Raw genomic sequence first — 21,402 nt, forward strand, 5'->3', positions numbered from 1 at the left:
GCCCTCTGTTGAGAAATTTCTCATGAGACCCGCACAGAGTGATCGTGATTCACTGTCAGCGACGTCACTCGTAACAAAAGAACCGGATTCCGTTTTCTAGCCGTTTCTGTTTTCTTCCTTTGACCCGGATGGGTTGGCTCTTTCTTTTTAGCACCACAAAGGTCGATGTTTTTGTCTTCCAACAACCTTTTTTTCTCGCCGCAGCCAAGCCCAACCGCTTCTCCTCTTCACGAACCTCCAACAGTAACACATTCCACCTCACGCACAAGGTACGCGGACAAAGCCAGCTCTTTAGTGCTCCAAGCTGACATCCATAGCGCCCTTCCCACCTACCCGCGTCGCGTTTCCACACCACTCCCATCCTTCGAGACCCAGAGACAACAATGGAGGCCCCCAACAACCAGCGCGTCATGGAGGCCCTGAGCAAGAGCATCGAAGCTCTCAAGAGAGATGTCGAGTCGATCAACCGTCGTATCGCAGAGCTAGAAGCCCTGAAAGAGAGCATTGCGGCGCCCAAGCCGAGCCACGCCCCCAGCATGATTTTGGACTTTGACTCTGACGTGGATACTTCCAATGTCTAAGTGCTCCGATTTCCGTAGGCATAGGCCCGTAAGTAGACTCCTTTCCCAGTGCGATTTTTATTATTCTTGAACTAACATTTGTTTAGCTTAGACTCCATCGACGCCTGGACTCATCCTCGCCACGCTGATTCGGCGGGAGCTCGCCCATGACAAGGTGATGCTGGCGGCCCAGGATTGGAGGCGTGAGGCACAACAGGATGGACAACAAGGGCGGCGTGAGGACATGTTAGGCCTTGGGACTTGGCTCGGGCGCGATGGTTCTTACGACGGAGGCTTTGCTCGTGACACCATTTCAAATACTTGATCATGCCATCATAGTGTACGTGAAGTGGGGAGATGAAGAGGCGAGGCCGGGCTGGGTTTCTAGACTACCTTGAGTCAACTTTGATCAAAACATGCTGCAAAAAATTACTGTTAAACACGCCTTAGCGCTATGTGGTAGATGCTGCGACAAAAACAATGATGGGTGATTAAAAGTAAATTGTCAAGTGCGATTATCTTTAAAACTGGACGGCGTCGGTTAAGGAGGAAAGGATCTGGATTTGGTTACTTAAGCCACCGTAGGGAACTAGCCACCGCATTTCAAGTACTTGCGGTTATAAACAAGCCCAATGCCATTGTCTCTGACTTCTTTGCTTCCAATTGTCGTCGGACATCCCGATAGGATGACATAAGCACGGCCGTACGGCCCCACGCCGTTGCGCCCGAACGGCGGGTTGCGCTCCGGAAGGAGTCTAGGGTAGGTAACGAAGACGGCGGCGGCATACTAAGCATGTGGCTCGGCGTCCCGGTCAAGGTGTTGAATTGATCTTGGGATCCTTCCTGCTTGCTCTTACCTACTAATGGCAAAGCCTTGCCCGAAATACAGCCATCACCAAGTACCGACATTCTTCGTTGTCAAGAGAAGTACATTGAAGCATTGCGCCTGTTGAACTCAAACAACCGCGTAGGAGGTAGGTACAGTTCCGTTTGACTTGTGAATTGGATGTCCTGCCTTGCCGATGTGGATTTCTACGACTTTTCTCACCGGGACCCTCAAAGGCAATCTTCCGAGCAGCCAAGATAACAAGGCCTTGAGGCCATCTCATGCTGTACTCACCTTTGCTGTTCGCTCTGCTTGACTCCGCACAGTCATGAGCGTTAAAAAACCAGAATACCCTGGCCGTCAAATAGCGCTAGAGCTCACGCACCCCGTCCTATGCTTTGTTGACAGGCATAATTGCAGCTCTTGGACCCACTTCGCCCAGCACCGCCCAGCACCGCCCCAGGTTGGGATCTCATTCATGTACGGCCCCGTACACATACGGCCGGGCCTTAGTCAGCAATAACCCACTGTAACTCCTTTCCTCTCAGCGCCCTAAGGGCTCTCTTGACCACGTAAAATACAGCATTTTGCGCCCCTTCTATGGCCTTCTCTATGACATTTACTGCAAGTGGGCAATTTCTTCTCTAATGGCTCTTGTAGCTGCCGGCTAGGGGGCTCTTGCGGCTGGCTAGGGGGCTCTTGCGGCTCTTGCAGCTGCCGGCTAGGAGGCTCTCGGGGCTCTCGGGGCCCGTGGTTATGGTGGGAAAATCGGGCTTTAGTGCGTTGTTGGAGATACCATAGCTCGTACGAGTTTTCTTTGGCAAGGATTGAAAATTGGTAGCCTTGCCGCCAGCGATTGCAAGCATAGAGGATAGTAGGCCGTTCAGAGCCTCCCCAATGCGTACGTGAGCGTCGAATAATCCATTTATATCCGCCAATTGTTGCGTAAATTGCAAGATCAAGCTCAAGCTCCTCTCGTGAGGGATAATATTGAAAAGGCGGGAGGTCCTCCATGATGTTGTAGGTGCTAAGTTATAGGGCCCTTAGGGCGCTGAGAGGAAAGGAGTTACAGTGGGTTATTGCTGACTAAGGCCCGGCCGTATGTGTACGGGGCCGTACATGAATAAGATCCCCCACGTCGACGTTGGCTCAAACGGTTTCATGTTTCAGCCACTTGCACCTGAGCGCTTAAACGGCTGGATCCGCATGCAAGTTAACCAAGATCATAAGTTTAGCCAACAGCGCTGTGTTTAGGCTCCTTTATCACATAGCTTGTCTAATTTACGTCTATAGAAGTACAAGCATGCTCCTTTCATGTCACAAATCCGCGTTTAAGACATTTTTGCGAGGACAAAGGCCAAACAGTCCAAAGGCTTTGATAGTCCAAGGTAAGATGACAAGAAGTTCCGATCAACGCAGAGAGCGCAGCCTCAGATCAGCAGCCCTTCATTAAACCTAACAAGCAGCACGCCTTGCACCCACAACAGTAAAGTCGATGCTCCCTAAACCACCGAGCTACAGACCAGCCAAAGAGCATCCCAGCAGATTGTACTTAAGACACTCAAGCGCTTGAATAGATTGCGTCAGTGCAGTAGCTTGCGCCAACAGGCTTGCTATCCTTCTCCAAGTCCTTCCAAGTCTTTTGTGCTTTTGTGCTTTTTGCATTTATCTGTGTATTTCTTTGTCAACTTGCAATGCTCGCTGTTCTGATCTTTGTTGACGGGCGCGCGCAGGCAGTGAGGTCATCCATGCCACGGCCCCGGCCCGCAAGATCCGAATGGTGGGCCCGATGGCCTTAGCCTGAATCAACGGAGAACCCGACACCGACCCGGAAAGTAGGAATCCAGGGGCTTTGCTGGTAATGGATTGGGCAATGACAATGATGAAATTTTGTGATGATGAAAAGGGTGAGAATTAAAACCACGATCAAAACCATGATAATGAAGATGACAATACTGGAAACGCTGACCCCGACGGCGCTCTTACTCCCATTCCAAGTGATGCCATCTGCAGGCCACTTTATCGCAAGGCTCGCATCCTCACCATCTCTGCGTTATGTTCTCTTCTGAGTTCTCTACCCGCCCGGAAGTTGTCAGGTAGGTAGTTAATTAGACGCAGGCTTATGTCCGCCGGGGGTACAAATGAGCTTTGGGCAGAGGCCGACGAGGACGATACGCCGCAACGCGCTCAACAGTGCGCAACCACTCAGTCACAAAAAAAGAAGATATTATAGAAATCTAATTATAGTTTACAAGACAATTAGTCGGCTTGTATATTTATTCACTGGAGCACCCATTAATAATCACATTTCAATAGTCAACAGAAGTAAAGTTTGTTTTACTACTCGGAGTCGTAAAAATTAAGGACTCTCCCCTCTTCTGACGCGACCACTTGGACGAGCACACATTTCTGCCCATGCAGAGCACATGTCCCTTCTGGGACACTCTCTGCTTGGGACCCTCGATCCACGACCCGCTGCAAGCAATGCCAGCCCTGTGCGCCAGAGTTTAGGAACTCCTGTATCATTGGCTTTGCCTGTGGTCTAAGGAGCTTGGGGGCAATCTTCACTGCTATCTCTGACAGGTCAGTGTCCCCTTCGCTCTCGTTAGACGTAGGAATACCTCGGAACTCATTTGAAAGTTTGAGGTACACCTGCGAGAGATTTTCGAACATGCCCAGGCTCGAAGAATGAGTCTCGAGCCGTTGGGTCATTGGCGGCGTCGCCCGAGCTTCGGCAGCTTCCAGGCGAGCGCACATCTGTTCTATCTGCGAGTCTTTAGTCTTGATGGCTTCCTTGTAGGATTCCATGAGCTCGTGAGTCTCCTGGATGGTCTTATCCTTCCTAACAATCTGCGCCTTGACCTCGGAGATGGTGGCGTCCATGAGACCAATCTGCTCATTGGCCTCGGCAATGGTCTTGTCCCTCCTACCGATCCGCTCCATGGTCTCGCCAATGGTAGTGTTCCTCCTCGTGATCCACGCCTCAGCCTCAGTGAGATTATTTGCCAGTTCCTCAATGCGGCTAGAGCTGCCAGCAAGCTCCTGATCCCGTTTCTGGAGGGCTGACTTGAGATCTGAGTTCTCTTTCTCCAGGGCCGCTAGACGTTGCCCACGAGCCGTATACCTGTCCTCCAAGGCTATTGCCTTGTTCTTGAGGTCGTCAAAGGCCTCCCTCTTCTTCTCATCCGCAGCCTCATACCGCCCAAGCTTCTGAGTGTACTCTGCCACGGTGGAGTCTTGGAAGTCCTTCAGTGCCGCCTTCACGCACCGTGAGATAGCCTCCTGATTTGACTTGGCCTGTGCCTCGGCCCTTGCCCTTGACCAATCCTCAAGGTCAGCCTTGGTTGCAAGGGTCTTAAGTACGTCTGATGTGGACTTGACCTCTGCCACCAGGCCCGTGGGTCCGGCCTCGACAAGTTCCTTGATCTTGGCCTCGGTGGGAATCCCAACCACTGTTGTGGTCAAGTCACCGACCTTGTTGACGACGTCGGTCACCTGGCCCACAAGGCCAGTCTGCCCGGTCTGAATGGCGCCGATCGTAGTAGTCAAGGTGGCTATGCCTTGCGGCATGCCCGTGAGCGCCTCGACCTGCTTCTTGAGTTTGTCAAGGGCAGTTGCGGCCTTCGTAGCCTGCGCCTCGATCCTGTCGGTAGAAGAACCTGCCTCGCTATGGTACATTAGCTTAATTTCTCGGTATGTACAGTGTCTATACTTACCTCGCAGCCTGCCTTTCCTCTGACAGATCAGTATTCAGCTTGTCAAATGCATCGGAAAGGTCTTTGACACGGCTGGGCAGGGCTTTCAGAGACTCCGCGGCAGCGTGGAGAGCCTCCTGTTGCTCTTGTAGAGCAAGCTGCTCGGCCTCAAGCTCATGCTTCTTCTGTGAGAGAGAAGCGCGCTCGGTCTCCAGGCGCTCGGCCTTGTTGATTGCCTCATTCTTCGAGGCTTCTGCCCACTCAAACACCTGCACTAGCTTCTGGTGGATGAGCTGGGAAAGGCGAGGGTCGCCAATCTCTTGAGTGATCCTGTCCAATAGGACAGTCACTGCAGGACTGTCGATGCTGAGGTTGGTGCTGCTGGTCGACATTTCGGTTGTTGGATGATGTGTGTGATGCGGAGTTGAGGTTGCGAGGCAAGCGCGAGGAAGGCACGATGCTCAGTAGGTGGGGCATCAGCAAGGAGAGCGGGCATGCTCACCAACAAGACTCAAAGAAAGTCAGAAGAATGAGGAAAATAATGGATTAAGGTAAGAGTAATATAATTACACATGTTAATATTGTCAGTCCTGCTTTAGACAGGGGAATATAAACAATTACATTGCGCCTTGCCCGGGTCAGACATGGTCACTCACAACCTTTAGGCGCAGCCGCCAACGCCAGCCGACCAGATGCCAACGTTTGCTTCAAGGCTAAGGCATTCAACATCCAAATTAGGTAGTACTGCGACCTTCGTTGCGTTCCCAATCTTTTCTAGCCCGGCTGTAAAAATTCCTCGTAGATTAGATAAGCACAACGTTGGCCTCGCCCCGCGCATGAAGAGGAGCAATCTTGACCAAACATCCGACTGTTTCCTCAACACTGCCCACACCAACGCCCAAGATGGACAGCGACGACGACATCAGAAAGCGATTTCCCATTTCGAGCTACAGCGATGAACGCGCTGCCATCGCTTTAGAAACGCGCCCGCCCCTTCGCTTGACTGGGGGTGGGAACTCAGGACTCGATTGCCTCATCATCGTCCTCCGCCGCATCTACAGCCACTCCATGCTCGGACCGAACGGACTTGCGACCAAAGAGTGGTTTTCGCCAGCAGAATCGGAGAACCCTATCCTGGCTCACGCCTGGCACATGTTTGGCAAAGGCAAAGAGGAGAAAGAGAGAGCCCTCGAAGCCAAGGTAGTGCTTATAAGGTCGCTCCAGGACATGGGCATGATTGGTATGGAGTCCTTTTGTGAGCTGGATCGATCCACGCTCATGGCAAGAACCTTCTGGGGTCAGGATGAGATGGTTCTGTTCAGTCCCAGGTTTGACGTTCGAACCTTGGAGTTGCTTCCCTGCACTAAACAAGAAAAGGGCGAGAAGAGCTTGGTCAAGGTGTATCACCAAATTGGCGTACAGACTTTGCAAGGAAGATTTGAGGAGCTCTTTGGTGACTACACTGAAGGTGACCAGTGTATCATGTCGCTCCCCGCCAGGCCCGAAATCATCAGGGTTGAGTATCGTCCCGCAGAGGATCCCAACGATCGGCCGCCTTTCCACAGCTTTCGCCTTGTTGACTTTCCGGCCTGGACGTTTCACGATACAAATGATGACCCATACTTCGCCATGGCTGGCCGAGTACCATACACACTCATTGCCGTGGTACGTCACCGAGATGAACCGACTGGCAAGGATTCGGTTCGTACGTACAGCGCCAACGGGGCCAACATTGTGCCCGAGTATGAGCCAAGAGAGTACACCCCAGGCAAATGGTCGCTGGAGGATGCCGAGCCTCATACATACACCCTGTTCTATGGCCGATCACATCCAAACATGCTCCCCTTGCCACCATTGCCGGAGCTGGATAATAGGGTGGTCAACTTCGATCTCTGGAAGCGCGTCAACAAAACTCTCAAGAACGAATCGTCAGCCAAGAAGACGCAAACTGCAGGAGGGCCATCCCGTCAGGAAGCTGAGACGGCACCACCCCAGCGTGAACCCCCTGCCACTGGACATGACCGTCAGTCACAGGGAGGCCCAGAGCAGCAGGCATCTCACCAAGGTAGCCGGAAGGATCGCCATGAAGCCTCAGGAAAGGGGGAGAGCCGTGAAGCTTCTAGAAAGGAGAGCCGCGAGCCTAAGCGCAAGGACAGCCGTCAGCCGAAGCGCAAGCATGGTGACGACGATTCAGCCCAGGCTGATAGGCGGAAGACACGCTCCCGTTCCTAAGCCAAGGCCCCAAAGACATTAAGAAGGAACGGCTATTCCCGCGATGAAAGGATCCAGCGGCGTTATGTAAATAGCAAATAATACTATGATTAATGCTTTTGTAATAGTTATAAGTGCTGTGATTATTATTGACTGGGGTTTGACAGACCCAAGGTTTAACAGACTGGGTTTTACAGACTCGAGGTTTGACAGACTGGGGTTTGACAGACTGGGGTTTGACAAACTGGTTTGACAAACTAGTTTGACAGACTGGGTTTTACAGACTGGGTAGGTTTGACAGACTGGGGTTTGACAGACTGAGGTTTGACAGACTCGAGGTTTGACAGACTGAGGTTTAACAGACTGGGTTTTATAGACTCGAGGTTTGACAGACTGGGGTTTGACAGACTGAGGTTTGACAGACTGGGGTTTGACAGACTGAGGTTTGACAGACTCGAGGTTTGACAGACTGAGGTTTGACAGACTGGGGTTTGACAAACTAGTTTGACAGACTGGGTTTTACAGACTGGGTAGGTTTGACAGACTGGGGTTTGACAGACTCAAAAGTTTGATAGACTGGGTTTAATAGACTGGGTTTAATAGACTGGGTTTGACAGACTCGAGGTTTGACAGACTCAAAAGTTTGATAGACTGGGTTTAATAGACTGGGTTTGACAGACTGGGGTTTGACAGACTCGAGGTTTGACAGACTCAAAAGTTTGATAGACTGGGTTTAATAGACTGGGTTTGACAGACTCAAAAGTTTGATAGACTGGGTTTAATAGACTGGGGTTTAATAGACTAGGTTTGATAGACTCGAGGTTTAACAGACTCAAAAGTTTGATAGACTGGGTTTGACAGACTAGGTTTGACAGACTGGATTTGTCAAACTGGGTTTAATAGACTAGATTTAACAGACTCGAACTTTAACAAACTAGATTAGGTTTCTTCGACTAGCCTCTTATATCGAGTTTGACAAACTCGAGGTTTAATAAACTGGGTTTCTCAAACTGGTTTCTCAAACTGGACTGGGTTTCGCAAACTGGTTTTCTTAGGCTCGGTATTTGATTGTGATCTTCTCCCTTGATCTTATGGCTCAGTTGACCCATCAAGGGCCGGGCTTTAAATATAATAAAAAAAACATTGTCAACACGATAATCTCCCTCTTTGCTGCTTCTCACTCAAGTGTCTGCCAGTCAAACAGCTCTTCCGCACCCTTTCGCTACCGTCGCAACTCTCGTTCCTATGAATCCAGTCATCATTCGAAGCAGAAGAGTCAATCGGCGTGGAGGCTGACAGAGTTCGAACGTGAGATAATATCGACTGGCGCAGTTATCTCATAAAGGACCGAGATTCAACTATACAAACCTTTCAAGCCGGCCCATCAGCTGCCCCAATGGATTTTCACACCCAGGTTCTCGACCATAAAGAATTTCGGGGCTCTCGTACCTGGCAATAATTTCTATGGGCTTAATGACTAGGTTGATTGGTTTTTAAATTGATGTCATTGTCAATCAGAGGAGGCCATTCCCACTGTCGAGATGAAGACTTCGACATCATGAAGGCAAGGAGAGAAGTAAGAGTATATTTCCTAAGGTAGGGGAAAGGTATCTTGGGCTAAGTAAAATAATATAGTTTCTAGTCAGTATACTGTCCACTAGTTTCTTCATTACTGTGTATTGAGGCTTCTTTCAAAGTGTCACCAAAACCATAAAACCATGTAATGCTATGGCGCACCCCTCCCATTGTTGCGCCTGTTACTCAGACTTTCCACTGAAGCCATGATATGAGACACCTCGAGTCTCTCATCAAGGCCATTGAAGCTAAATGTAGTTAATCATACTGCCTTTTTGCCTTGAAAAAGTTGAAAGGGCTTCTCTTATTCAACTTCGCGCCGCCTATTCCCAACCCCTACAGAGACACCCAGAACCTCTCATTATTTTCGTCAATAACGATTCCAAAACATAACATTAGCCAGTGTAGAAAAAGACACAGTTGCCGACACATTACGGCATTCGGACACCCAGAATCTCTCGGTTTCAACGTCGGATCCCCCTGTTGATCATGGGTGCGGCTTTTTCTGCAAGGGATTAAAATTTCCGACCCAGCTTGACTTAACGATATCTGTCACCGACACTGGTCCGAAGGTGTTGATGGTTAGTCAGAGGAGCAACGCAGGGCATTTATCCCTCCTGAGGATAAGGAAAGATGCCATCCTGTACATAACAGGCACCTTTCCATCTGGTTATTTTTATCTATTGCCATAGAAGTCAGGATAATTAAGTTACGGCGTTATACGGTATCAGGTTTCGATAGCGTCATGTATGAATGACTGTTTTTTAATGTTGTGGCTAATGGCTTGTCACCATTGCGGACAATAATAAGAACTCATACTTTACATCATTTTTGATCACGTATTTCCTGTTCACATATAGTTTAGGTATCTTAAAGTCAGATTGTAATTTGCGTATTTAACCATGTAAATACTACCTCCATCTCCCCGCTGCTCTAGCCGTGCGTCAACGCCCATTTCAATCTCTCCTCATTATCTAATGGGAGGTGGATGGCGTCGCCACTAATAGGCATCAGCTTCATCTCAGTGACGTCCTGGTGGACTTGATCATTATCGATCCACCAGAGCTCACGGCGAGTGCGGCTAAATGCCATCACTCCCGGGGGGTTACGATTAAACCCTAGCAGAGCCATCTCGGGATAGGCCACGCATATCCTGCTGCTAAACTCTGTGAAATCACCAGAGTCCCACCCACGTATCACGCCAGCAAGACGGGCGACCCGGCCATCAACCATGTCCAGTGCCCTTCCAAGAGTTTCTTGGACCTGAGCAACAGGGAACATCTCAAGAGCAACCTGCCACATGACCAGGCGGTGCATGAGGTGGAGGCGCGCATCTTGGACTGCTTCTACGAAAGCAGCCAGAAGCATCTCAGCCAAAGATGAGACAACCGCAGGGGAGTCTATCAAGCCATTCTGCAGGACCTGGAGTCGGCTCAACAGGTTCTTTACGCCCGCCGATCTTGACCGCAGGATGGCAAGCACATCGAGGGCTGCGGCGTGAACGCTTCGATCATCCACTTGGGCCTCTAGAGCCTTATTAGTGGACCACGAGGGAACAATTCTCCAAGGGTGCCATGTTGCTTGCGTGGAGAGCCAGGTCACATCGTGGAGGGTCCGCTGGGCAAGGCCCTGCCAGATATCAGACTCGGTGCCAATCGAAAAGTGGCGTAGCAGCGTAGCGGCTTGCTGAACTTGAGCCTCAGATTGACGAGAGAGCTGCTCCTCCCGTTCTTGGGAGGTATTTCTCAGTGCCATGATCTCACTAACCTGGTCACGCAGCGTTTGACGCTGTCCATCAACTTCCTCTCGGAGCCGATTACAGCTTCTCTGGGCTTGACCAGCCCGAGCTTCAGCCCTCTCAAGATCTTCCAGTGTCTTGCGCTGCTCGGAAACGGAAGACTCTCGGAGCTTCGATATCTCCTGCTCCAGTGCAACTTTGTCACCACGAAACTCAGCTGCAAGCTCACGAGCTGTGGACAGCTCTTGCTGGAGGGCCCCATTCTGCTGAGAGAGCACATCTCTGTCACCCTCGAGTGAGGTGACATTCTGGAGAGCCTGGGCCAAGTCTCGTTGCAGTTTCTCGTTCTGGCCAGAGAGAACCAGGTTCTCGGTCACGAGCTTCTTGTTGTGCCCCTCAGCTATTTGAGCAAGCTGCTTAGAAGCAGCTCCCTCTTCTCGGTCCTTGGCCGCCTGATCACGAAGGGCTTTTATCGTCGCGTCAGCCTCTTCAACCATTGGTTGGCGGTACTTGAAGGCAGACAGCTCCTTCCTCAGGGCTGAAAGCTCATCTTTGTGGCTCTGGAGCTCAGCATACGCCTCATTGGCACGCGCAATGGCATCCGACCTTTCTTGAGCCAGCTGCTGGATCTGTTGCGCCAGCCTGTCTTTCTCCTGTTTGAGTTGGTCTATGGACAGCTTGTCGGCTCTGGTGGCTCGTTCAGCTGCCAGGGCTTCCTCTCTCAAGCGGTCTCTCCCCTGCCTCACCCGATGTGTCTCTCGCTCAGCTGTTTTACGAGCATCTCTTTGATCGCGGGCCGTTTTTCGGGCCTCGTCTCTTTCACTGTACAGCCGGTCAACAGTATCACGCTTGATTGTAAGATCTTCCTCCAGCCTTTGGAGTTGATCTTGGAGGTCTTGTACTGTCGTACGCAAGCGCCTCTGATCTTCTTGGGACCCGTAGAGCCATTGGTCGGCTTGGGAGTCCGAGAAGCCTCTCCTTAACGCGTTGTCAAGGGCTTCTTTGATCTCCTCGGTGACTTCAACTCCAAGTGCTCGCAAAAGAGTATGGAAGTTGGTAGGGGAGTTGACGAGTAACCGGACAACTTTCACGGAGGCTTGACGGCGCTCGGCCTCGTCGTCGGGCAGCTGTCTGTCGACCTCTTCCCGAGACGCTTGAAGCTGCTCAAACGCCGTCCGAGCAAGATCCACTCCTTTCTCGATTTCTCGGGCCTGTTTGGCCAGCGATCCAACCCTCTTGGTGAGTTTGTCAACCCTGGTAGGGTCGGAGGGATCGTACCCAGCCTTGAGAGCATCATCGCTACCCAAGGGGCAATACCTCTGCATGGAGTCGGCGAGCCTCTTCATCTGTTTGAGATCAGACTCGAGGATCTCGATATCGGAGGCACTCCCGGGGCCTTGGGCTCCGGGGGTGAAGGTGTATAAGCCGGGCATGACGAACGGACCAGCTGGTGAGCTTGGAGTGCAAATGTTGAAGTCGCTTTGATGGATTGGCTCTTTGCATCACTGGCGTTTCAATGAGAGGTTGAAGATGAAGAAAATCTATTGCGGAGTGTGGTCAAGTCATGTCTAGGCGAGGAGGGAAGGAGCGCAAGTGGTGAACTGGAAGGAGCGGCATTGAAGGACCGACGTGGGAAGAACCCAATCATTCATGTACATTGCCTTACAACGGATGATAACAGAAATCACGGCGGCAAATCACTGGAATATCGCGTCTTTGTGGTCCAGAAACTCCATTTTACCTCCCTTGAAATATCCTAAGCATTCCATCAACTGACCGTACATGCGCCATGACCAATCAATTCTTCCTCCCAGGCAAGGCCTTCCTCATGATGAAGACCACTTCACAGCTCCCTCTAAAGCCACGCACAACACGAAACAGCCCGATCAGACGACACCGAGGTTCGATGAGGTGACTATTTGAGCGTTAGCAAACAATTCGGACAGTAGAGTTATCGACTTACCTGCACGACTTGGAGAGTGTTGGCAATCTCCAGTCCTTGTGTAGACCGAGGTGACCTGGGACGGGACTGTATTCTGACACGGGACAATTGAAGTTGGCCACCAGGATAAGGGGTCGGACGCCGTAGAAGGGGGCCCGCTGCAAAGGTTGGTCTCAGTCCAACTTCGGAATGCCTCTAACCTGACACTCTAACCAGGCCGGAGTCAATCAGACGCCATCCTTTGCGTCACCGTGGTGCCTAATGGCACGCTCGATCGCCGACTTGCCGGGTGGGGGCATACAGTTGACGAGAGGATGGCGGCTTATCTTCGACCCCCTGCGGCTAAGCCAAAGCTCATCCTTTTCTGGCGGCTCGGGGCAATTTTGGGGAGGCTTCCAACCCTTTGGTACCTTGATGTGCAAGTTGGTACCTCGACGTACGACCCCACTGGATCGGGGGGACACGATCTGGCTCTCCTCTGTGCTGGGCAAGAGAGATCCAGAGACTCGGCTCGTCATAGCTTCATCGTCGGCTTGCGAGTGACCGACGGACGTGACTCGATCATTGATGCCTCGGAGCCGCTCGTTCGCAGTCTCTATGGCCTTGGCAGCGGTCGCCACTTCTTTCTCGAGGTTCTCTGACACCCGATCTTGTGATGTCTTGGCCTCCGTCAAGGCCTTTATCACAGCCTCTTGCCGATCCTGACGCTGCTGGATATCATCCTGGCGCTGCCGGATATCATCCTGGCGTTTCTGAACCTTGGTCATTTCAAGCCGGATGCCCTCTTGAAATGACTCAAGTGATGATTCTATCTGGCGTCGGAGATCCTCTTGAAATGACTCAAGGGACGACTTCATTTCGTCACGTTCCTTCTTGAGGATGTCATTCACCACCTTCATAACATCCTGCATGTCATGAGATGCCATGGGAGTCATAGGATCGTTCGTTGCAGTCGCCTGCGGGGAAGGGAGGGCGCGGCGACGAGGGGGCACTTGAGGTAGGACAGGAGGAACAGACGCGGGGGCATCATCGACCTCAGTCTCATCGCCGGGGACAAATCCATCGTCGAGGTCCATTCCTAAGAGCCCATCGTCAGATTCGCCATCGCTCTTGGTGTCGGAGCCAGACTCAGACTCAGGCTTGGACTCAGACTCGGGCTCATAGTCAGGGGCCGCATCAGATGCAGGCTGGTCTTCAAGCTCTATCTCAGAGCCTGAAGACTCTGGCCGTGGCCCAGCCATCTCCTCATCCTCACACTCGTCATCAACCACGCCCTCGTCTTCATCCTCGCCCTCATCCTGTTCACGTTGCGTCATCATAATCCGACGCAGCTGGTGACGACTGGCACGCTCGTAGAATTCCCGAAGCTGGCTCGCCTTGGGAATCTCGACTCCACTCCCCTTCGCAATCTTGAACACCTGGTACGCCTCATCGGTGCTGAATGAAGAGTGACTGTCGATGGCCGCTCCGAGCACTTTCAAATCGTGCACGTTGACGGAATAAACATCGAGACCTTTGTGGGAGGTTACAGACTCTGGGACTCTATCGAAATTCCAGCCCTGCACTGTCCGATGGATAGAGACGAGGAGGTCAGACAGAGTGGAAGGCTCATCGCCTGCCTTAGCGGCTGATGCCCGTGCATTCTTGTGCATCCTGTGAACTGATTGCGGCAGTTCCGAGTCCTCAACCTGGTCCATGGATTGCCCAAGGTTGATTAGAGCAGGGCAGTCATACCAAGGCTTCCACGGGCGACGATCATCTGTGCGGCAGATGACGGCATACTGCAGTGCGATGACCAGTCGTCTGGGAGAGCCCCGCCAGAGGGGGTAGGCGATAAGAGCCGTAAGCCGGTTGCAGAATTCTCGCGACCACATTCCAGCCTGAGAGGCTGCGGCCAAGGGTTGATAGCTCAGGCCCTCGAGGGGCGAGATCACATCCAAGGGCGAGCGCCTCAATACTCGCAAGCAGACTTTCCACATGGTTGCTATCACCCCGTTCGGGCCGTTGATGGATGCGTAAACCACCTTCTCAGGTGATGCATCCCATTCTGCCATCATGGCATCTTCATCTTGTTGCGTCCACTTGTCATTCAGAGGTGGAGCTGTTGGTCCGACCAACTTATCGACGTCCTCCTCTCGAACAGGTGGCCTGTATTTCTCGAGGAAGGAACGGGTTGCCTTCAGACTGTTTTTGCTGAGGGCAGCGGTGGCATTCTTGCCGGGGCGCCCTGGAACCTTCTTCGCTGGGATGGGAGAGCTGGAATGGCCACGCTCGCTCTCGGCATCGGTTTCAGGCTCGGGTTCTCTATGGCGGCGACGCTTTTGAGGGCGTGCCGAGGCGTCATTTGCCTGATCTCGTCGCTTTGTTGACTTGCCCATGGTGCGGCAGCTTTTGTGCGGCGAATATGACGGTGTGTGTTGTGTTGTGATGGATTTTGCTGAGAAAAGTGGAATTGGAGTTGCAGCGAAAAAAAAAAACAATGCGCCCGACGCCAGAGAGCCAGCCAGTGCCTAAACAATGCTACACAAAATTGATGCGCCAACTCACCACCAATCAAATATCATCGCTAAGCCATTCATGCTCTTATTGTTTTAGAATGTGTCTAATATTCTAATTATTATACCACGTGAAACTTACTGCCTGAATTTCCCTGTCTTGTCTTTACCAGCGATATTGTGTTATTAGTGTTGCCAAGTATTATCAACACGGGCCGCTTACATTGATGTGCCAGCCATTAACTCATGGAGCGCTGTAAATTTTGCACTTTGAGAATTACTACCTCTAACCGTTCCTTTAAATGTTCAGCTGAATTCCATGTCACAGTCACCCGACCACTTGGCTTAGGTGCATTTGCGCTGCGTCGACAATGTACCTCCCTCCACATCCTTGAACCCTGACAAGTCGCTCCGCCCGTTGGGTTACATGCACTAAGCATCACCAAGTTTATTTCTAGAACAGCTTCCCCACATGGGTTCATGGGGCGCAAAAGCTTAGTTTAACGTCAAGCGGGCAACTGGAATGACATTGCACCTTTCGATCTCGAACAGCATCGCCGTGATCAAACGCAGGGGACACGTGACGAGTAACCTCAGCGCGTTTCCCCCGCCATCAATTGATCGGGTGCCTGGCAGCAAACGGTGGGCTCTGGTGGCTATCTCCTTTGAGCCGCCCCTACCTACAAAGCAGATAAAACTGCAGGCAAACTACTTGACATGTTGATAATTAATCTACCTGGCGTTGCAAAGAAATGCATATGAAGTAAATTGAAGCTCAGAATATGTGTAATGGTGTGCATTAGCTCATTGGTCGGCTGAAGCTCACAAGGCACTGTGGCAGTGCCAGCCACTGGCAGCACCTCTCACAGCTGGAGGGGGAAAATCTTGCAAAAAACATCCAAGCTCAATCAACAACACTCCGCATCAACACCCTCACCACAACATCTCTCCTTCCACCCAACTACCTACCGCCCGTGAATCATTTTCGCACACCGATTCACAATGCCCCGAAACAACTACGGTCGAAGCTTCGGTGACAAACCTGGCTATAGGCCCCCCAACCGCGTCCTTGATGAGCGGGATGCGGCAGCTGAGCGCCGTCGTGAGGCCCAGCCTCCCACTGAGGATCCTCCTCGTGGGAATCAACAGGCGTCTAACGCCCGCGGCAGAGCCATCGAGCCTGCCAGCAACAACCGTCGAGACCGTTCGGCCTCTCGTGGCAGAAGCCCTCGTGGCAGAAGCCGTCGAGATGGTTCGCCCGCTCGCAACGACGGCCATCGAGGTGGTTCGGCCCCTCATGGCAACGACCATGGACGCTCCCGCCCCCCGCAGATGCACCAAGGTGGACGCCCCCATGATTCTCGTGGTCGACGTCAAGACAAGGTCGCTCGCCGTGAGCCCAGGCTCAACATGGTCCCCGAGATGGAGTTGGTCCATTACTCCGGCGCCCAAGGCCAAGACGTCGTGGTTGATGCTGTCAACCGCAGCTTGGGCGGAGGCCACCAGAACAACATTGCCGCCCTCACTCCAACGGGCTTCATGATCAAGAGCACTGTTGCCAACCACGCCGCCCGCCTCATCAAGATGGGCATGGCCAACGGTGCCTCCGGGTACGTTGCCAAGATCGACATGATCTACGAGGATGACGTTGCTAGGGCTCGAAAGAACAAGCAACTGACTCAGAACATCGAGTCGTCTTTGGGTCGACCCAGGCCTAAAGTGAGGCTGCCGAACTCTTACTTCGGCCAGGGCCCTGCCCTTGCGGAGCGCATCACCGAGCCCCAGACGCCCGCCGACGAGCCTGCTGCCCAGCGCGAGGGACAGGTTGTCGACGTGGGTGACATGGGCGAGTACCAGTGTGAGAACTGCCCCGAGTCTGGCCACAACATGGTGCGGTGCCTCAAGGTTCCTGAGGGAGCCCTTAATGGTTGCACCTTGTGCCACTCGAGGACTCACTACATCGACGAGTGCAACACCTTCCTCGCCATGCCCCTGCAGCAGCAGGTCAAGGTGCTGGTCTTTGACCGCTTCTCGATGCCGCCCCTCAGAACCAAGGAGCATTGGTTCCAGTGGCTCCGCCGGTGGCTCGCTGATCCCGGCTCTCGCAACAAGGACGGTGATGCTTACGTGCCCACTGGATTTCCATGGTCGGAGAAGTTCACCGCCGACTTGGGCCAAGGGTTTGTTGGTGATGTCGATGCCCTCCAGGAGGAATTCGACCAGCACAAGGATGTGGCCCGTCTTCCCAGAGACCCGGCCACTGCCGACTTTGATGCTGCCGACAAGACATATGGCCTAGCCCATATCCACCCCGACGACCCCTCAACGTTGAGAAGGGCTGTAGATGGTCGATTTGGCCAGCCTGCCCCCGTCGAGAAAGCTGGAGAGTCGGCTGCCAGCAACACCCAGACCGTCCATGGCTCGCTTGATTTTGACATAGACATGGACACCGCGCCGATGGAATAAGGGTGCCCAAACCAACCCTCGACGACTCGATGTCTGCCATATCTTTGATAGTGGTCCAGTTGTCTCCATGGCTCTTCTTGCTCTAGCTTTGCGCTGGTAGTGAGTCTTGCAGCTGCCTCATCATACATTGAGGCCCGGCCCATCGCCAGTGATTTGTCACTCGGCTCTGCTCTTTTTCTCTTGCGAGACAAGCCGCAACTGAGTTGTTGGCCCATTCAATGCGGCCTCGCCACTCCAGCGACTCTGCCTCTGTCCACCACCCTGGATGCGAAACCCAAGTACACATGTAAGTTTCCCTTGAATCATATTTGATTTCTCAATCTAACCAACCCAGTCCCGCCACGATATCACCCTCGATCGCAAGCATCGCCCGAGCCCACGTCAAGAGCATTACACAAGGGAACCATATGAGATCTGGGAGTGGTTGATGAAATGGATTGGGTCTTGTTACTGATTGGTGCATGGACGGATAAGATGTAATGCTTCGTTACGCGTGCAATCACTGTGGAATGGCAAATGGAGTCTTGGTGGCATATCTTTGATTGTGCTCAGAATCGTCGTGAACAATAATGTGTCTTTTGCTACAAGTGACCAACTTTTCCAAGCCTGTTTGACTCTGTTAATAATCCAGCTTCTCTGAGATCTCAGAGCATTTTACTAATTAGAGGTTTCACCAGACTAGGCTAAGGTTACTTTTTTACTCTTACTTTACTTTTTTTCTAAAAAAATATTTTATTCTCTTTAAAATATTTTACTCTAAAATATTTTGCTCTCTTTAAAACATTTTACCCTCTTTAAAATATTTGACTCTTTCTAAAATATTCTTATATTCTTTACTTCTGTCCCCCCTCCCGATCCAACTTCCTCTCTATCGCTAGTCACAATCATCTTAGTACCTATTCATTACGGCCACGACCATCCCTCTCATGGCGATCCTTGAATCCACCACCACGGTTCTTACCACGATCGTGAAAACTACTATCGCGGCGCTCTTTAGCACCACGCTCACGACGTCTATTATCCTCGCGGCGGCTGGACTGGCGTGGAGACTGAGATCTTAATGGCTTGGGTCGCCAATTCCGAGAATGGCCTCCTGCCTGCTTGTGTGGAGTCTTCCTGATGGGAGGCCGTGCTGGCTGCTTGTCTTGGCCAGTTCCTGGAAGTGGGTGGCCAGACTTTGGCTTGGGAGCGCGTGTTACAGGCTGATCTGGACCGTCGTTTCTATGCTTGCGCTTAAGCTGACGGCTCTCACTCTTGTTAGCAGCTGCATGGTCCTCCCTCCCACTGGGGGTCCCATGGCGATCCTTCCCCATACCCCGATGAGATTCCTGCTGCCCTGGGGCGCCTTTTGGCTGACATCTTTTACTATGCTCGGAATCATCGTGAATAATAATATGTCTTTCCTTACTAGTGAATGCGCCTTTTAATCTATTAATGATCTATATTAATAAACTGGTTTCTCAGACTTAAGGTTTGACAGACTCGAGGTTTGACAGACTTTGACAGACTAGGGTTTGACAAACTGGTTTGACACAGACTGGGTTTTACAGACTGGGTTTTACTAGGTAGGTTTGACAGACTGGGTTTGACAGACTAGGTAGGTTTGACAGACTGGGTTTGACAGACTGGGGTTTGACAGACTAGGTAGGTTTGACAGACTGGGGTTTGACAAACTAGTTTGACAGACTGGGTTTGACAGACTGGGGTTTGACAGACTAGGTAGGTTTGACAGACTGGGTTTGACAGACTGGGGGTTTGACAGACTAGGTAGGTTTGACACAGACTGGGTTTGACAGACTGGGGTTTGACAGACTAGGTAGGTTTGACAGACTCGAGGTTTGACAGACTGGGTTTGACAGACTCGAGGTTTGACAGACTGGGTTTGACATACTTGATTTCGAGGTCTGATAACCTGGTTTTTACTTTTTTTAATAACATACGAGTCATACACATAATCAAAGAATACACAAAGAGACACAGCAACAGTAAAACCCAATGCTGCAAAGAGGAACTAGTTTGACACACTGGATTCAACAGATTATAGCTTATTAAACAACTTAACCTTTACTTCATAGTCATAACAGTCAATCATATAGCACATAGTATATACCCTTAACGTGTTTATTGCATCTGACTACCTCTCATACCAGAATTCCCATCTCCCAAATCAACAACCTAGTCCTCACCCACCACGCGAAGCCCAGCGCGAAGGCAATTGGCCCAGTAGCCCCCCTGGGCCATCTTAACAGGGTCACTGACAGACGTAACCCAGACTCGCTCAGCGACGGTGATCCGAAGATCCATGTCTCGGTCGCCGGCCACGACCCAGCCATTGAGTCGCTCAGTCGCAACCTCAATGGGGTTCTGGAGGATCTGATGAACCTCGGACTGCCATTGATCCATGGCAGACTTCTCCTTCCTGGCCGCTTGCTGAGCAACAAGGGCGTTCTCCTGGCCTTGCTCGTAGAGAGCACGGACAGGGTTCTTGGGGCCGCTCGTGGTGCTGATGACAACAGCATCCTGGCGCGCCTGGTTGACCCTCAGATACTCCGCCAGGGTCATGGAGGTGCCGACATGGGAGAGACCAGCCCAGCCAAGAACGCTGTTCCAAAGGCCCAGCAGCAGAGACTGGTTGGGCCCATTGGTGTGGTCAACACCCTTGGAGAAGCCCACGATGAGCTTACAAGGGCGGCCCTCGTAGTCCACCGACAAAGACATATCTTGCCCTCCCTTCAGAGAAGTAGGCTTCTCATCTTCCCATGAGATGGCAAGGTCTCTGTGGATGAGACCCTGGACCTTTGCAAAAATCTGGCCGTTATGGCCCCAGATGAGTTCCTCAAACTCGATCCAGCAAGGGATACGGACCTCAAAGGGGCCACAAACAGGCTCGTGTCTGAACCCATCGCCGTATTTCGCCTTCCAAACATGCTCACGAGCAGCCAAGGAAGGGACCGGCGGGCAGGCCATGCTGCCGCGAGGGACGGGAGGAGAGGTCTTGGGCGGCAAGGCGTCCAGAGCGACGAGGGGAGCAGGAGGAGGGGCCCATCGAGAGGAACTCAGGCCTTGGGCGGGTGCCAGAGTGCGTTTGGCCTCAGTCTTGGGCCGGAAGACGACCTCATAGGAGGTCGGCGCAGAGGCGGGAGCGGAAGCAACCTCAGGCTCAGGGCCGGGCTTGTCCTCGGCAGCGATGGCCTCGGACTCGAGCTCAGGCTCAACAACGTCAGCCTCAAGCTCGAGCTCGGGCTCGGGCTCGGCAACAACGGACTCGGGCTCGGGCTCGGGCTCTGCAGCAACAGGCGGCTGCTCACTGGATCTGGCGACGGGATCCTCCAGGGCCTTCTCGGCCGCCTTCTCGTCGTTAGCGATGGCCGATGCCTCGTCTCTGGGCTCCACCGTAGGAGCATGGACTCTGAGCCACAGAGTATAAGTGCGCGAATAACCCTCGGTCATGTCGAAGGGAGCCGGCTTCGCCTTAGGCCATGGCCACTCAGGGAGCGGCGTTGCATGGGGCCCCAAGTCGTTAACTGCGCATCGTTAGCAACACGTTAGATAGAGAGGAAAATGCAATACTTACACTCTGCCCAGTTATACCAGATGGTATGGTCGACCGCATACTCGAAGTATGCCTCGCTGATGCTAGCCTTCCCTTTGTTGTGGATGGCGAGGCACAAAATCTCCTCCGCCTTCTCTCTGGAGGTGGCCATCATCTCATCGTTGTAGCGCCCATGGTGTCTAAAAAACGCTTTCATTCGGGCGCGTCTAATTGGGAGGGTAGGCACCTCGGCGAGGTGCGGGGGGAGCTGGTTGCTGGAGCTCATGTTGGAGGGACTCGCGAGGTTGTGATTGTGAAGGTTGCAAGTTGAGCTTGAGCGAAGGCGCCTGCAGAAGATTCGT

At 52.2% G+C, this 21,402-nt stretch overlaps 8 protein-coding genes across 8 annotated transcripts; 3 read left to right on the top strand and 5 right to left on the bottom strand.

Moving 5' to 3' along the window:
• Window positions 1-128: 128 nt before the first annotated feature.
• MRS44_009754 (uncharacterized protein) lies at window positions 129-581 on the top strand (the record flags this gene model as incomplete). Its single annotated transcript, XM_065620288.1, has 2 exons — window positions 129-269; window positions 318-581. The coding sequence occupies 2 exons, from the start codon at window positions 129-131 to the stop codon at window positions 579-581; spliced, it is 405 nt and encodes a 134-aa protein (XP_065476061.1).
• A 3,145-nt stretch (window positions 582-3,726) lies between these two features.
• Window positions 3,727-5,473, bottom strand: MRS44_009755 (uncharacterized protein; the record flags this gene model as incomplete). Its single annotated transcript, XM_046283733.2, has 2 exons — window positions 3,727-5,053; window positions 5,103-5,473. 2 exons carry the CDS (start codon window positions 5,471-5,473, stop codon window positions 3,727-3,729), a joined length of 1,698 nt encoding a protein of 565 aa, XP_046131810.2.
• Window positions 5,474-5,984: 511 nt separating this feature from the next.
• MRS44_009756 (uncharacterized protein) lies at window positions 5,985-7,313 on the top strand (the record flags this gene model as incomplete). The annotated part of the gene is made up of 1 exon (XM_046270230.2): window positions 5,985-7,313. The coding sequence occupies one exon, from the start codon at window positions 5,985-5,987 to the stop codon at window positions 7,311-7,313; it is 1,329 nt and encodes a 442-aa protein (XP_046131809.2).
• Window positions 7,314-9,800: 2,487 nt separating this feature from the next.
• On the bottom strand, window positions 9,801-12,038 carry MRS44_009757 (uncharacterized protein; the record flags this gene model as incomplete). Its single annotated transcript, XM_046273940.2, has 1 exon — window positions 9,801-12,038. The coding sequence occupies one exon, from the start codon at window positions 12,036-12,038 to the stop codon at window positions 9,801-9,803; it is 2,238 nt and encodes a 745-aa protein (XP_046131808.2).
• Window positions 12,039-12,774: 736 nt separating this feature from the next.
• MRS44_009758 (uncharacterized protein) lies at window positions 12,775-14,925 on the bottom strand (the record flags this gene model as incomplete). The annotated part of the gene is made up of 1 exon (XM_046284131.2): window positions 12,775-14,925. One exon carries the CDS (start codon window positions 14,923-14,925, stop codon window positions 12,775-12,777), a length of 2,151 nt encoding a protein of 716 aa, XP_046131807.2.
• Window positions 14,926-16,044: 1,119 nt separating this feature from the next.
• On the top strand, window positions 16,045-17,508 carry MRS44_009759 (uncharacterized protein; the record flags this gene model as incomplete). Its single annotated transcript, XM_065620289.1, has 1 exon — window positions 16,045-17,508. One exon carries the CDS (start codon window positions 16,045-16,047, stop codon window positions 17,506-17,508), a length of 1,464 nt encoding a protein of 487 aa, XP_065476062.1.
• Window positions 17,509-18,404: 896 nt separating this feature from the next.
• MRS44_009760 (uncharacterized protein) lies at window positions 18,405-18,821 on the bottom strand (the record flags this gene model as incomplete). The annotated part of the gene is made up of 1 exon (XM_065620290.1): window positions 18,405-18,821. The coding sequence occupies one exon, from the start codon at window positions 18,819-18,821 to the stop codon at window positions 18,405-18,407; it is 417 nt and encodes a 138-aa protein (XP_065476063.1).
• Window positions 18,822-19,683: 862 nt separating this feature from the next.
• Window positions 19,684-21,326, bottom strand: MRS44_009761 (uncharacterized protein; the record flags this gene model as incomplete). Its single annotated transcript, XM_046270271.2, has 2 exons — window positions 19,684-21,032; window positions 21,083-21,326. The coding sequence occupies 2 exons, from the start codon at window positions 21,324-21,326 to the stop codon at window positions 19,684-19,686; spliced, it is 1,593 nt and encodes a 530-aa protein (XP_046131805.2).
• Between the last annotated feature and the right edge of the window lie 76 nt (window positions 21,327-21,402).

Source organism: Fusarium solani (genome assembly GCF_023522795.1).
Source record: "Fusarium solani strain SB1 chromosome Unknown bctg00000006, whole genome shotgun sequence".
Lineage (NCBI taxonomy): Eukaryota > Fungi > Ascomycota > Sordariomycetes > Hypocreales > Nectriaceae > Fusarium > Fusarium solani.